Consider the following 17,268-nt stretch of genomic DNA (forward strand, 5'->3'; position numbering starts at 1 on the left):
AAGTTTTGGGTTTATTAAAATAAAATTTTAAAATAAAATAAAATTAATAATTAATTTGAGTTTGGAATAAATAAAATTCAATTTTTATTTTGTTTCGTTATTGATAATTAAGAAATCATCAAAGTAAAATATTTGATCGAATTGTAATAACGTGTAATAATTTTAAGGTTTTATGTGTCAATAATAAATCAATCTAAATATAAATTTGTTATTATACATGTTTTATTGATCATTACATTAATTATTAATATTATTCTCCAAATACAAATTGAAAATTCTTTCCCAATTTAGGATTCTAGAAACTATTAAAGTTTTGAACATTCAGATTTTTTAAATGTTAAATCAAATTCTGACTAATCAAAATGAATTTTATGTGACTGATAATCAAATGAAAGAAACAGATGCACTAGAAACAAAAAACAAATTGCGGATTTTCTAATTTTAAGTTTTCCAAATTTCAAATTTGGGTTCTTTTTAACCCGATGAACATGATAGAAGAATTTGAGTGAATTGTAACTCATAATCCATTAAAACTCTCAAATTTCATAAATATTTGTTTTCATAAAATTAGAAAATATAAATTAGGATTCATATTAACTAATCATAAATTAACATTTTAATGATTAGATTCATGAATCACTTATCAAAACATAATAAACAATAAACTTTTAAAGAAATAAAGTAATTATCAATTTTCTTTAAAAGAAAACATATCTCAATAATTTGTCATTAAACAATATAGATTGATCTTTAAACTTTTCTATATAGAACATTTTAGGTTTTTTTATTGATTTTCTCCTTCAATGTAATAAAAAGAAAAAAAATAAAAATGATGATCATATTCACATGTGAGAATTATAAATTTTTTATATAACCTTCTAAATTTCAATATTATCCCTCAATAAATTAAATTATTATTTATAAATTTTATAAAATAATTCTTTTATAACATATATATACACTTAGTCACGCTTATTTAATTATATTTATAATAAATTTATAATTAATTAATACAATATTATATTTTTAAAATATTTAATGATCTTTTATACATACATTATTCATTGCTTACCTTAACCCGCATTTAAGTTTGAGTGACGGATGCGGAGGTTTAAAAGTCACACATTTATAAAGAAACTTTCAGATTTTCCTACAAATAAAAATTACATGTGCTTCTTTATTATGGCTAAATTATTAATAAGTGGTGTTTCGTCGTTTACCCTTATTTCAGTTTGATCTTTATATTTTAAAATGTTTGTTCAGTCATTTATACTTTTAAAACAATTAAAAATAGTTCTTACAAATTAATAATTTAAAAATATTAATGTTAAAACACCACAAAAGCACACACTTTTAAAAATATATTCTTCACAGGTAATGATAATTTTAACCACCACCACAACTAAGAAGAAAAAGTCACTCGCTTTCTCTTCCTTTCACGAGGCTTCAAACGACACTGTTGCTGTGCTTTTTCCAAAATCCTTTTCGTCACCAAAGAAATTTCAATGCATTTGAATGATATCTCACTGTAAATCACTGCTACGTGGGGGTTTGCATTCAAGGGATTTAATCTCTCGCACGTCTAATATTTGACCCTAACGCATGCAATATTTTAGCATTATTTGTTTCCACGAGTGCAGCAAGCAAATTTATGCCAATTTTAAAGCATATGTACCAAATTAATCGCCTTTATAATATAATAATTTAATGCGACATTTTTGGTTCGTTTATATCATTCCATTAGTTTTATTCTTTCTCAAATCCATCGTTATCGCTTCTAAAATAACAAATATCTTATCACAGTATGATATGTAACGTCAGAGTGCTAGTTTTTTTTCTTCTTAATTGTGCGATCATTAAATATGACAATTTTGTTGTGTTAGGACAAAAGAAATGACTCATTACGACTTTTATTGCCACGGAGGTAATCAGGTTGGTTTAGACATATAACAAATCAAACTTGATTTAATCGTTACCTAACAAATGAAGAAATTAAATCTATTTCTATATAATATAAGTTAAAGTGCATAAATTTCAATTCTTTTAATACCTAAACTACAACCTTATAAAAAAAAAAAACTAAGATGTACCTAAAATTTTATAGTTATTATAATATAATAAGAATTTTACAACACAGTTGCATCGTCCAGATGCATGTTTTCATTAAAAGAAACGTGATGTGGTGAGTGTAGATTAATTTGTATATATATTATTATAATGAAAATGTCACTCTCTTCTAGAATTCAAGTTCATCCTTTTCTTACCGCCACCGAAATGGAGGACTATCAAGGTTTGCTTATTTTAATAGCAGCTTCTGTTTGACTATTACGAAGCTAAACGCAAGGCATCGTGCATAATTTAATGGAGTTTATGCGGTCATGCTTCATTGTTTGCCATTACACATACACACTGCACAGAGAAACGGAAATGGATAATTTAATGCTAAACTTTTCTTCAACCCAAAAAATACTTTATATATTGACCATAATACATTAAAATTGATGTAATTACATTTTGAAATAAACATAAATAACCAAGGCAATATACATACAGTTTCTTGATTTAATCAATAGACAACACTTTAAGTAAATTTGTAAATAACATAAAATGGAGTGACATATAAAGTAAAAACTTATTATATTATACTAATTTTGGTTAGGAAATGAAAATCGAAAAAGGAAATAAAGGCGTGGGATTGAGACATTAAATACGGATACGCGTAAAAAGAGAGATAATTGTAAGTAATTAAGAAGGTGTGGGACGTTAAATGCAAACGTGGGTGGGTGGTCTGAGCTACAACCTTAAAGCTATAAATTATTACGTAGCCGGTCACCAAACAACACGTTCAAAATGATCCATAGCATGTGGTCCAGTAAGAAAGGGACTCCTATTACTGTTACATCATTCTATTCCCACCTAAGTCACACATAATTTAAACCACCGGTATTAAAAGGCGGCTAGGTTAGGACCCAAACGTGCCCTTGTCTGTCACTGGTCAACAAAACAATCTAATCCCTTTTCTCATCCTCATCGTCATCTCCTTCTCTGCATATATAACCAACACATATCTCTTCCTACCAGTATTCCCAACCCAATTGCTTCACCATGGAAGTGGTCACGCATAGTCCCAGCGCAAGTCCCTCCAGGGATCCTTTCGATTTCAACCGTGCAAGGATTTCGCCCTATCTCAGCGCTCCTTCTTCGCCCAAGCGCTTCGGGGAATATTTTTGCCTAAGCGCCCCCTCTAGCCCCTCCAGGTTTTTCGCCCAATTCGATTCTCTTTATGATTTGGAACACCGACATGGACACGGTGCTGATCATAATGATAAGACCGAGGCCGAGGATGATGATGGGTTTGCCTTTTTTGTTGATGGGGAATCCAAGAGCCCTCGATCTGCGGAAGAACTTTTCGACGGCGGCAAAATCAAGCCGCTCATCGAGGACGATTTGTTGGACTCCGTTAAAAGCCCGCTTCTTCCTCCGGCCCAGCCCAGAAGATCTTCCAAAGCCCAAGGGAAGAAGAAAGAGGGAGAAGAGGAAGAGGAGGAAGATAGAAGAGGGAGGGATAGGAGTGTTTGTTCGAGTTCAAATCGCAGCAGAGTCACGCGCTCGCTCTCTCCTTGTAACAGAGTATCTCACTATATTTGGGACGAGGAATCCAACCAAGCGCAGGAGAACAAAGAGGGTTCGGTTTCCGACGCAGTTTCGCTTTCGTCGACTTCAAAGAGTTCAAGGAAATGGAGACTCAGAGACTTTTTGCTTTTCCGCAGTGCCTCTGAAGGGAGAGGTTCCAGCAAGGACCCCTTGAGAAAGTTTCCCGCTTTCTACAAAAAGCCTCAAGACCCCAAGACTTCCATCCCAAGCCCGAGCCCAGGCCCAAGACCCAGAAGAAAGGAACCCCTTTCCGCCCATGAATTGCACTATGCGAGAAAGAAAGCGGAAACTGAGGATTTGAAAAAGAGAACGTATTTGCCGTACAAACAGGGAATCTTGGGCAGGCTGGCTGGCTTCGGATCGAGATGATTACACAGCTACCAAACGATTCCTTTTGGGTTTTTTTTGGTTGCGTGAACAAATTGTATTCTTTTGTTTAATTTTAATATAGCTTTTTTGTTTTCTTTCGGTTGCAGATACAATCACTTTTTGCTTTTACTTTCCTTTGTTTGCTCAAATCACGGGGAACATTTTCACTGCTTAGCACAATTTTTCACTGCTAGCATTGTGTGTAACATTTTCTCTGATTATCATGGATTTGTTTGTGATTTGCGGGCCCTCGAGAGTTGCGTATCACGATCGCATTATTCAATGTCAAATTGGTTTCAACTGGTCCAACTAATGTGAAAAATATTTATGTAAACAGACCAGGTAATTCGGCCTAATGTACTGATGTGGCTCGTTTATGTTTATGAATGTGTGATAACTTAAAAATCGTTTGTAATATCTCAGTTATCTTTTCTGATACACATGACAAGATCTGTCATGTTGTCAAGTCATTCCATCATCCTTGATACATGCAGACAATGCATTTGATCGGTTTCTCATAACATATCCTGAGGCAGGTTCTGTCTTTCTAGAGGCATGGAGGTCAGGAAATAGAGCTTTCTTCTGGGTAATTTGTGAAAATTTGCTCTTAAATAGGTTCTATTTTATACTACTTATTTTGAACAGAAGAAAAACATTTCGGCAGAAGTAATCTTCAGTCACTTCCAAATGATTTTGAAAATTTATCAGCACATCCTTCTGTCCTCCAAGATCAATTTTCGGTTGATGTGGAGTGCAAGCCAAATATATACTTAGTAGCTGTTGACTATTGACAGCCACAATGTAGATTATGGGGTATACTAATGTTTCTGCTAAATTTCACAATTTACTTTCTAAATTGACTTGATTTATTTGCACTTTTTTTTAATTAAAATTTTATTCCATTTCAATAATTTTTTAATACTTCCCTTGGTTGACCTATGGGAAGAGTACTTGAAATATCTTTTATTATGCAGAATGTTATCCTGTTATCTGAGCTCTATTATCTGTATTATGCATGAGCTGTCAAAGAAGAAAATGCAAATTATTCAAAGATAGTTGTTTATTGTTTTGGTCTATTGTGTTGATAACTTTTATTCTTGGTTAGATGCAATGATACAAAGCATTACGTAAATAAATAACTAAGCATTTGTGTTCTGTTCTTCTCAGTACTTTTTTTGCTTGTGTACGCTGCAATTTTTTATGATTTGGGTGAACATTTAGTATCGACTAGATGAATAGTTTAACCTTAATAGTTCCAAGATTATCTAGATGCTGGAGAAGATGTTTAGCATTTCTTCCGTAGGTTTTAGCTAAATAGTAGAGAGATTGAATTGAAGCCAGCCTTTTGCTAAACAGCGTGTCAAAGTATGTGTTCTTAGAATGAAACTTATTATGGTTTTTTATTATTTGTAGCAACATGAAAGGTTATGGCTATTGAGCTTCCTAATACTGGAAAATGAATGCATCGTTCTCTATCCTGCTTCTGCAAAACATGAGAAATCTCATTGCTTTGTAAAAACGATACTACTTAGAAGATCATACTTTAAACCTTAGCTTGTTATATTAGTGATAAAAATACATGTGGGGATGACGTTGGTTATTTAGTGCATAATGATCTTGGTCTTATTCTTGGTCTATGTATTGTACACATATTCGTTAGATTAAACGGTTTAAGTATGATGCTTATTGATGGTAAATTACCTATTTCATGATTGTTTGGGGAATGACTTTACCTTAACGTATTTTGTGCATGTGCCCCATTATGCAGTTTGGAGAAAAGGCTACAAAAGCACAGAATTGCGTCCTACAATGTATTTCTTATATTTACTAATTTATTTTATACGTATGCTGATAAACAAGTTAGACAATGTAGGAACATGGGGAGTCTATTACAGACCTAGCTTGAAATGAGACACCCGGGTTCCATACTAGACTGAATTGGGACAAACTCAGAATCAGAATAAACTCACGTAATTTGATTGTGATCAATTCAGACCAAGTTGACTACATTTTCAATCTCTCTGCATTTTCCAACACTTTGATGAATAAGCTTATACGACTCTAGCATAAAATAACTAAGAAATTGTTGTATTAACTCGCGTTGTCATGTTTGTGAAACCCTCACTCACCGATCTTAAGCAAGGACTGGACTTTGCCTTCATTGGTTGATAAAACCACTAGACCTCGCCTAGTCACAAAATTATAGGGTGCTTCTCCATGCACCTCTAAGCCTTCTCCTTGCATTTCCAAAATTTTCATTATTCACAAAAATGCCTTTCTTCTCATTACATTTTCAAAATTTTCATTAATCACAAAAGTACCCTTCTAATAAGGGTAATTTTTTTTATCCTATAAAACCTATAAAAACTCATACAGTTGACCGGGAGTTACTACCAAAAACTTTCTTAGTTATTCCAATCGATCATAGTTTCTCACTAGTATTGGATATTCATGACGTGAAGTTCTTTAAAGAGGTCTTGTCGGATAAATGGTTATGACTCTTAACCCATCCTAACAAATCAACAATGCATCTACAACCATAATAACAATCAATAACATTGACAATGTAAGAGTAACAAATAGGATGAAACTGATCTAACATGAGTATTCTTCCACCTTACAAACTGGAAGGAGATAAATATGACACAAAACTCGAATTTACTTGTGAATCCATCAAATTAAAAGGATAATTTTCCATCTTACAATATATCCACTTATAACATAACATTACCACTATGGAATACCTCACTTATTCAATAATAATAATATCAATAATAATAATAATAATACTTCAAGAAATTATTAAAAAAATAAGATAAACAAATTAAAATTAAAAAATTATAATATTTTTAGAAAGTCATCGGATTTTGAAATTTGAAAAGGTATCATTGAGTATTCAAATCCTGTTAATGACTTAATCAAATTTTAAAATTCGGTGACCACCTTGACCGAATTCTGAAATTTGGTAACTTTTTTAATCAGATTTCGAAATCCAACGGTATCTCTACTCGAATTTCAAAATTTGACGGCTCCTTAACCGAATTCGAATTTCGAAATTCGATGATTACAATAGTTAGATTTTGAAATCAAATGACTTAGCAAAACTTCGATGATATCTTAAATTAGATTTTGAAATTTGGTTAATACTTTAACTAGATTTTAAATTTGGTGACTTTTTAAACTAGATTTTAGAATTCGATTAACTTCAAAATCTTGTGAATTTATTAATTGAATTTCAAAATCCATAAACCATATTTTGAAAGGTAGTAACTTATTAGATCGAATTTTAAAATCCGATTTGTTTCCTATCCAATTTAAAATCGAGTGAATGGCAGAAATAACTATATCAAAGGAAAGAAATATAAAATTAAAAAAAAAAATTCTTATACCTGGATGAGAAGAAAGGAAGAAGAAGATGAAAGTCATCACGTAGCAATGAAACCCATTACCACACAGAGTCGTTAGTGAGAGAAGAAGAGTAATTACTACTTACCTAATTTTTTTTTAACATTTTTATTGAAGAGCAGAAATGTGAACTTGGAGATGTAAGGAGAAGCACCCAAATTATATCGGTAATGGGCCATTCTTCAGAATTCGGTTTGTTGAACATCGGCCTGATCTTATTACTGACAACAAGTCCATTCATTTTTTTCACACCTTATTCATCCCCTCCCATTCTCTCTGCAACACTCCTTTGAGTCCCACTCCTTTCTTTTCGTAAACATTTACTCTTTTACAAAAATTCGGTTTTTATGTTCTATTGTCTTTTCCTGTTTTTATTTTCTCCTAAGCTTAATTAATTATTTTGTTTTCTAATTTATTGGTTTGGTTCATTTTGTTCTCTTATTTTTTTTTTCAATTTAATCTTCTAATTTTTTAAAAAGTTTTAATTTAGTCTTTTGTTTTAAATTTACCTTATTTTTGTGTAATACATGTCACGTGTCAAATAATAAAATTTTAAATTTTTAAAGAAAATTATTTTAGTTTTTAAAACTTTTTAATAGAAAAATACATAAACTGATCAAGGTTATGACACGAGTTATTTTCAATTTAATCTATTTAAAATTTTGATTCAATTTAATCTTTTTAGTTTTTAAAATAATTTAAATTTGTTCTCACCAAATTAATAATTAAGGTTCATTACAACTTATATACATTGTTAAAATAATTTTTTAGAATTTATATAACAAATTACTTTATTTAAATACTAAATTATTTAACTTTTTACATTTTTTTACTTGCGAATTTTTACATTTTAAATTTTTTAACACTTGTAAAAAATAAAATAATTTAAATATATAAGATGTAAAATTATTTTAATATCTATATATAAGTTATAATTAAATTTAATTATTAATTTGATCTCAAACTAGAAAAGATAGAATTAAATTGTTTTAAAAAATTTTAAAAATAAATTAAATCAAAATTTTAAATAAAGAGACTAAATTGAACACGTAACAATTTATGTTTTATTTAATTAAAATTTGATATATATATATATATATATATATATATATATATATATATATATATATATATATATATATAAACTCAATGTTAACCTTAACATCAACTTAATAAAAAAAATTAAATTTTTAAGAAAATTCAAGAATTAAATTAAACCGAAAGATAATAAGATAACAAAATGAAACAAACCAATTATGTAACTAAATCACTAATTTAGTTTTCTCATAACTACAAAATAATATCTTTTCGTGTTGAGTTTTCATACCTCGATGTCTATTTCTTTAATTGTCTCAAGATTTTACAACAAAATTGATTTCTCTCACGAACATATTTGTAATCAAAATAAATATAATTTGTTCCTTTTATTTTGTTTAATCTATAATTTTGGTCTCCCAATTTTAAAATAAAATATTAGTCCTTTTTATTTCTTATATTTCAATTAATTAAATCATTTTATGACATTTTAAATAAATAAGTTAGATTTACTATTCATTTGAACAAAAATAAAATTAGAAAAAATATATGTAAAATTGAGGAGTGGATCAAAATTGTAGATTTTTAAAATAGGAGAACAAGAATCTCTATTTTAGAAATAGCTGAGGATTCTGTTTTCTAAACATATTTAATATTTTAGTTTCATTTTGTAGTGCATTTGAACACCTTGAACACCTTTAGCTTTAATTAAATAGATTATTTAATTTAATTTTTAAAAAATAACACTTACCAAATCTCCAATCATACACATAGCCACGCAGAGAGACATCATAATGTTTGAACGAGGCACATTTTTTCCAAGTTTGGATGCAACCAACGTAGCAAATAACAATTAATAAAGAATGATAAAACTTGTTATCCGTTAACATGGTCCACCTGTATGTTATTTTTGACTTCTGAGTTGGGACTTCCAAGGAGCATGGCATGAGAAGTTTGATGCTTCAATTACAAAAAGACCATGATTTCCACCTTCTTGATGGCAAATCAGTCAAGGTTCCCTTCATGACTAGCAAGAAGAAGCAGTTCATAAGGCCTTTTGAGGGTTTTAAAGTCCTTGGTCTTCCCTACAAACAAGGCGAAGATAAACGCCAATTCACCGTGTACTTTTTCCTTCCAGATGCAAAAGATGGGCTGCCAGCTTTGGTTGAGAAGTTGGCTTCTGAATCTGAGTTCTTGGAACGCAAGCTTCCTAATCACCAATTGGAAGTAGGGGATTTCAGGATCCCAAGATTCAAAATTTCTTTTGGGTTTGAAGCCATGTGCTGAAGGAACTTGGAGTGGTTTTACCTTTCAGTGTTGGAGGTTTGACAGAAATGGTGGAGTCTCCTGTGGGTCAAAACCTGTGTTTTTCTGATATATTTCACAAGTCTTTTATTGATGTAAATTTTGAAGGTACTGAAGCTGCAGCGGCTACTGCTGCAACCATACTGTTGAGGAGTGCTCTGTCTTCGTCTAAAATAGATTTCGTAGCTGACCACCCTTTCTTGTTCCTCATCAGAGAAGATTTAACTGGAACAGTAGTCTTTATGGGCCAGGTGCTCGACCGCCATGTAGATTTAGTGTTTTTTCAGTTTATTTGTTCAGTGATTGCTCTTTATACATATATGAGAGATATGGAAGTTCATATTATGTGTTATATACGTCATATTTTGTCATCTCATTCTTAATCACCAAGGAACAATGCTTTAATCATGAAACACAGAGATGGAATCACTCTCAATCCACAACCTCTATCACCCTTTTCAGAAGCAATGAAGAAAAATGCATATGAAGAAATATATATGAAAAAAACAGCTAATAAAAGCAACAATGAAATTTCGAGAGATACCTCCACAAACTGCAAGACCCAGTTGACCTCTTGCAATACCAGCCAGATTGCATTTAATCTATAGTCAAAGATAAGGCAACCAAGTTAGGAAGATAGAAAGTGTTAAAGATTTGGAATTCTTACATAGTCAAAGATGAGGCAACCAAGTCAGGAAGATAGAAAGTGTTAAAGATTTGGAATTCTTACACGTCTGAGTCCATTTGGTACTTGCACAGGCTACCCAACTGGACAAACACCAATAAAAATATGATTTTTAAACTTCATGTATGAAATCCTGGTGTTGTTGAAACAAAATAACTTCTATAATATAGCAAATAACTCCTTCTATAGCAGTTTTAAAAGGTTGATTTCAACTACTATCCATGATCTTTATAAGTAAAGTAATTTCTTCATGATCAATATGAAAACTCAAGCGGAGATTAGAATTTACCTGTTTCAATATTATTTTCTCCATGATCACAAGGAGAAACCACATAATAACTTGTTTTAAAATGATTATCCACACTGACAAACAGATTATGCACAAGTCCCCAAATAATGAAGATTTAGAAGGAGGGATAAACTGATTCCACATCCTTTTTCCTAAAATTTTTTAGATCAAATCATTTCTGAAAGTAAGAATACCATCAAGAGAACTTTCCTATAGTATCACTCATCTTTAATATAATCAATTAAATGCTAAACATAAAAGGCTTCAAAGTTGAAACCCAATAAGAACACAGAAATCTTGGAATGGGCTTCTTGGTCCAACTCCCCACCACCACCTAGTCCATTGGTTAGATGTAGACAGAAGTTTGAAAAAAAAATCCCGGAATTAGCATTTTAAGAAAATAAATTATATCAAACTTATGTCTTTTGTTTAATTTTGTCCTCCTTTCCCCAAAGCAAAGGCAAAATGGAACGTAAAGACATACAGACTAACATACATAATGCTGACAAACAATGCTACCAAGTTGCTTCCCGTTTAATCTGTGACCATGTCTCATTAACAGTATTCACCTCAACCATTTTTGACTATCACTCAACACCATTATTATTGATCTATGGTGGATGCAACTTCCGTGTTATGGGGTTTGTTGGGTTGTTTTTTTTATTAGAACTCATGCAAGGTCCACTATTTTTGGTTCTACCTTTTCTCAACCCCTATCCTACATTTCTTCTGTTTCTGTAGCAAATGTAAGGTAACCTGTCTCTGTCTCTTACGTTATCTTCAACTACATTCAAGCCATGTCATGCCTTGTAATTACAAGACATTGGAGACAAATTTGATGACCAAATTTGTGTGCTGAGAAAGCCAGAAGAGTGTCCATTCAATGCCCATTACCAATACTTAAGAAACCAAAACGAAAACTTATTCTCATTGCTTGCTGCTATTGCTATTCGCTTGCCTAATCACCAAAAGGATCACAATAGTAGTCATGGAAATTTCATATTTGATTTGTTTTGTTAGTGGGCAAGACAAAGCTTATTGCATATCCACAAAGTAAAAAAGTAAGAAAGGAGAAAAGATAGTGTTTCTAGGAAATGACTGCTTTTTCACCTTTTATCAGTGGTTGCAGAAAATTTCCAACGTTTTTCTGTTTTCCTTATCAGACTGTCATAAAAATCTAAAGTGAGACTCCAGAAACTTATGACATTTGACACGTACAAAAGGTACGACAAGTTGGACCCCTCTCCACCCTTTTGGTCTTCTATCTAATTGGGAAGTAAGGCAAAAGCAAATTTTATGGATTTCTTGGGGGCTAGGACCATCCATCACTTATATTTACAGCGATAATCCCCACCACCATGTGATCAAGTGAGGATCATTTCTCAATGGATGTGTGCATGTGATATTCAGCTAAACAAACTGCTACACACAGACTTCTGATTTCGTTATAAAACGGAAAAGGCGTATAACTTAAGACTGCAATAATTAATAATAATACAAAAGCTGTGAGAAGGTGACATGACAACCGTGGATAAGAGTGATCATAACAACACATTCGAATCCAGCACAGTCCAATTCCATTGCATCATCAAACATGTCTTCATACTCAAAAGCTTCAAACGTAAAAGGTGAAATGATTCACTCCATTTGTGGATGAAAAACCATTCGGACTCTTGCTAAATATATCTATATATTTAGACACATCGGGTTACATCTCAAGGGCATCTTTAACTGCTTTCCTTAGAACTGAGATTGTGGTCCAATTTAAGAATGCAGTTAAACTTAAGATCTGAAGTTGCTTCATTTAACATTACTTGAATGTTCTTAAAAGGATTACATGAATGACCCGGTGATTATATTTCAAAATTGCTACTTGTTGATGCATTCTGAAGTAATGTTACCTAATTAGACACCTGTCGGTTATGCTGTCTCTGAGGCTCCAGAAAGTTGAAATAAAGCGGAGATGTTAGTGGGTCTGAATATGCGTACCATTCGTGTAAGGAAATAACAGAAGGACATTGCTACTGTGTGTGGACTCTGTTTATGCTTTCCAGCATGAAGTGGAAACTTTCCGAGTGTTCGTGAATCTGTCGTAAATAACACTGCTACTAAATTATTACCTTCTGCACAATCACACTTGTATTTCCAATACATCATTATGTCCCCTCCATTTCACAGGGCATAACCTTAATTTCCTGCAACCCTTCTAACTGTCTTTCAGATTCACCATAAGGTATTTTAAAATCTTATTGAAATTACACTAGTTAACTTGAGTATAACCTGAGTATAACAGTCATAATTTTAGAATAAACACATTCAAACACAAACCTGAGTACTACTGTCAATTTTGCAAATCATCACCTACTGAAACCAATTAACCCAAAAATATTATACCAGAAAAAGAGATGTTACTTGCATAATTATGCATAATACAGTGGTTTTAATGCATCTAATTGATCTTTGTGTAAAAGTAAAAGAGGTAGGGTAATCGAAAGGGACAGTGACATAATTAGCACATTGATGTATTTTAGTTTATGGTATTTAGCTAATGTCTTATGGATTGTTGTGAAACACCATCACTGACTTTGTTTTGTAGCAAAAAAAGAAGCTGCATAATTGTCATCTAGAAAACTTTACTCAATAATAACCTGTCTTTCGTTTCAAATTGATACTGAAATATATGAACCGAATCTAATTTGATTGTGGTGCTTGACCAAATATCTTAGTTGTTTACAAAAAAGAAACGCAAAACACTGCTATTATTTTGAAAAAAGGAGAGGGCCATGGAGCTTTTTCATCACAATAAAAGCTGAAACATTTTCTTTTGGTGAGTACATATGCTAGTATGTTACAGAATAAAAGTTGAAAGATAGAGCTTCTATAGATATATTAATTAATTTACTAGAAAAATGTATTTTCTATGTACACAAGATGACATGATTCACAGGCATGACTTTGCTTGTTCTTGCAAATGTTTTCTACGAGATATTACATTGTTTTCTGTCCCCACGTTTGTGATATGATTACGATATTTGGGTTAATCGCTTCTCATTAGTAATGGAAAAAGAGGGAATATCTAATGTCGCGTAAACTGAAAGGAAAACAACATATGATTACTACTAGTTACTTTAATGTCATATTTTTGTTTTCCTGCACGTCTTATGTCTATTACAAAAACTGGCTACTAGACTTCTAGTTAAGATTTTTGTGTTTGATTATGAAAAAAGAAGGAAATATACTAGCTTGTGTTCAGTGGGAAGTGTTTTTATTGTTAACAAATAAACGATTTTTTTTATTTGATATATGAAATTATATAAAAATTATATTTATTGACAAAGTAATAAGGGTTAATATATAAATATTAATTTTCTCTCCGACTAATTGAAATAATTGATTAAATAATAATGTTCGCGCAGGTCAAATAATTTGATGCCAAGTTATTGATAAAATATAAATAAAATACTTTATAATACCAAATAAACCCTAAGTTAGGTAATCAGTTAACAACAATAACTTTCTTTTTCCCTATTTAAACCAAATCCTCATTTCCCCTTTAGATTCATTGACATTGACATTAAGAATAATTTTTAGCATAATTATATTTTGTTTATAAGTAAGAAATTTATGATCATTAAATTAATTATTTTTTTATCAAATATACCGCAGTATATTATATAAAATAAATAAAAATACTTCATTACATCATTTTAGAAGATACTTTTTTACAACAAAAAATATTTATTTATTATAACATTAATGACATTCCAACGAGTTCCATAAACGGTAGGCACTATTGTAACTTTAATCCTTAAATAATTACTTTATTTTTTATGAAAGAAAATTGTCTCGATCAAGTTTATCTTGAATCGTAACTTGATTTTATACTCAACTACATGACTATCCTTGTTGACACTTAAACAACATTAAGATATATATGTCTATTTTTAGTAAAGTGTAGTAATCCAAAACCATAGAATTGCATGTTTTACCGTACAATATCAATACTATCAATTTATACCTTAATTTAAGTAGTTATAACATCTATTGTACACACTTAGAGTTATAATTCCCTTTTACACTTCATATTAATGTTCCATTCCCTTAACAATTCCAAATAAATTTATTTATACTCTAACAACCACACTACTTGAACAGCAATATTATTCATCCATCAATAATTGTAGTTATTTAACTCTCATTCCTTCGGGGTTATGTGCCTACAAGCAAACTATTATCATGTACTTCCAAAAATACAGACGATATATACTATTAAAATTGTCAAAGTTCAACCTCAAAACACCAACATCACTTCTTAATTAGACTTCAAAAGAAAGGAAGAAGAAAATGCTTAAACTACAAAAAAGACAAAAAGAATTACTCTAATAAAATAATATTATATTCATCTTAATTTATCATCTATCACCTCTTATAGGGTATAATTTGTTATGAAAACATAAAATTTCAGGAATCGTAATCTTAGAGATAATTTAGAATATTATAAATAAAATTGTCTATATAATGATAAAATTTACACGAAGTAAAAAAAAAAAAAACTATTTATAGAACTTTTTTACTTTTTATTCATTAAAATTTATATTTAAGAAAAAAATCAAGCTTACATTTAATATATATTGCTAAATAAGAAAAAAAAAAGTCTAGCACTCTCACCCATTCTCACGTATAAATACAAGTATAGTCACCTTTAAAGATATGTTCCTTTAACACATATTAGCCATTATTAAACACAACAATAATCGAGTCTTGGAATCTCTCTGAGTAAACTCTTTGACTCTCCCTAAAGGACAACCTCGGCACTACCCTATTGTCCTACCTATTTTAAAGTAACTATAGAGGTTAGAATGGAACATTCTTAAATTTGAAAAAAAAAAAAAACTTGAACGTGCCTTACGCATTTACTCCTATAGATATAGTTAGAAAGAGTTTACGGTTTGATTTATAATATCGATTTCATGTTATATTTAAATAAAATGAAAAATTTTTAAATATAGTTTTAAAAAAAAAGTGTATATACAATTTATAATTTTTTCTTCTTTTCACACGTATGTATGAAAAACAATTATCCAACAAAATCATGTCCATTTTTAAAACTCTGACTTATTCGATAAATTAACTAGAGAGGGATTTGATGGTTGAAGTTTCGAATTCAATTACAATAGATTTCACAGCACATATAATCTTTAATCGTCAATTTAATTCTCCTCAAATATATATATATATATATATATATATATATATATATATATATAGTATTATTTCAAACAATTAAACTATATAATACATTATATTGGTTGGAGACTTACGAATTGAATGAATTTTTGAAAAATGTATACTAGTAGTATTTAATTGACATAATTGAGATAAAAAGTATAAATAATAAAATAAAATAGTGTTGGACAAAATTATTGCGAATAAAGTTGGCTCACTAATCCAATGTAGTCTGTGGAAAAGAAGCATGACAACCCAAAAAGCTATAAATTACATTACGAAAAGACAAGGGTGCTTTCAAGTTATTGACATGCACCTTCTACGAATATTAGATTAGATATTAGATGCTAAATTACATTGACAATTAGCGAATATAATCTCCTTTTTAAGAGAATTAAAAATAAAGATAGCTTGTGATTTGGAGTCAGCGTCACGTGGTTTTTGATGGATCCATTGTTTTAAACACAAGCTTTACCTTCTTTCCATATCATCATCCTATTTGCCGTTTCATCTGCGATTCCATTTCTATTACCACTACTTTTTTCTCAATCAAAAATATTTTAGTTTAATGCCAAAAAAAAGCATTTTCCTTTTTGTCAGCTAAGTTTTTTGTTTAGTACTGGTTAGCATGTCAAATACAACATTTATTTAACAAGTACGTGACAAAGACTCGTAAGGTATGACAACAATACACTCCAATGCTCATCCTTCTTCTCTTTATTAGATTTAACATTCCTCTCTTATTTTGTATCAGTCATAAATGGAAGGTTGCTAATTGCCAGATATTAAAAAAACAGAGTTTATGATGTTTCACCTGCCACATAATTTATACCACCAATTATTGTAAGCATTTAGAATACGGTTGAATTCATTAGTTTTCTTAATTTGTCCGAAAAGGAGAAAATAAAATGGTTTAGTTGGCTTTGGTTTGATTTGATTTAATTTAATTTAGTTTAATTTAATTTAAGCAAGCAGTAATTCAGCAGTAAAAGCCACCCACCAACGCACATCAAACTAGAAAATAAAAACAGTAGAAGGATAAGAAAGTAAGACAAAAAGGGTTGAGAGAGGAGCGTTTTGTTTGGGTTAAAATGAACACTTGAAGGAACTTAAATGGAAACTGCACTGTGCTTCATCATGGCATGCGCCTTGGCCCCTTTCGTTTTAGGGTTTATTTTGTATTTTACAGCAAAAGGAGAATCACTTTTTTAAAACTTAATTACAATATAAATAAATTATATATTCCTTAAAAAAATCATTCATTACTCACGTCATTATTTTTATATTAATTATTCATGAT

General features: G+C 30.6%; 1 protein-coding gene and 1 pseudogene across 1 annotated transcript; both read left to right on the top strand.

Annotated features, from left to right (window-relative positions):
* The first annotated feature begins 2,764 nt into the window (after positions 1-2,764).
* On the top strand, positions 2,765-4,271 carry LOC124821310 (uncharacterized). The gene has a single exon (XM_047293178.2). The coding sequence runs from the start codon at positions 3,106-3,108 to the stop codon at positions 4,021-4,023; it is 918 nt and encodes a 305-aa protein (XP_047149134.2). The 5' UTR covers positions 2,765-3,105; the 3' UTR covers positions 4,024-4,271.
* A 4,986-nt stretch (positions 4,272-9,257) lies between these two features.
* On the top strand, positions 9,258-10,368 carry LOC148204208 (serpin-ZXA pseudogene; annotated as a pseudogene).
* The last annotated feature ends 6,900 nt before the right edge of the window (positions 10,369-17,268 follow it).

The sequence above is a fragment of the Vigna umbellata genome, chromosome 2, assembly GCF_029865625.1.
Source record: "Vigna umbellata cultivar VRB3 chromosome 2, Vumbellata_1.0, whole genome shotgun sequence".
Lineage (NCBI taxonomy): Eukaryota > Viridiplantae > Streptophyta > Magnoliopsida > Fabales > Fabaceae > Vigna > Vigna umbellata.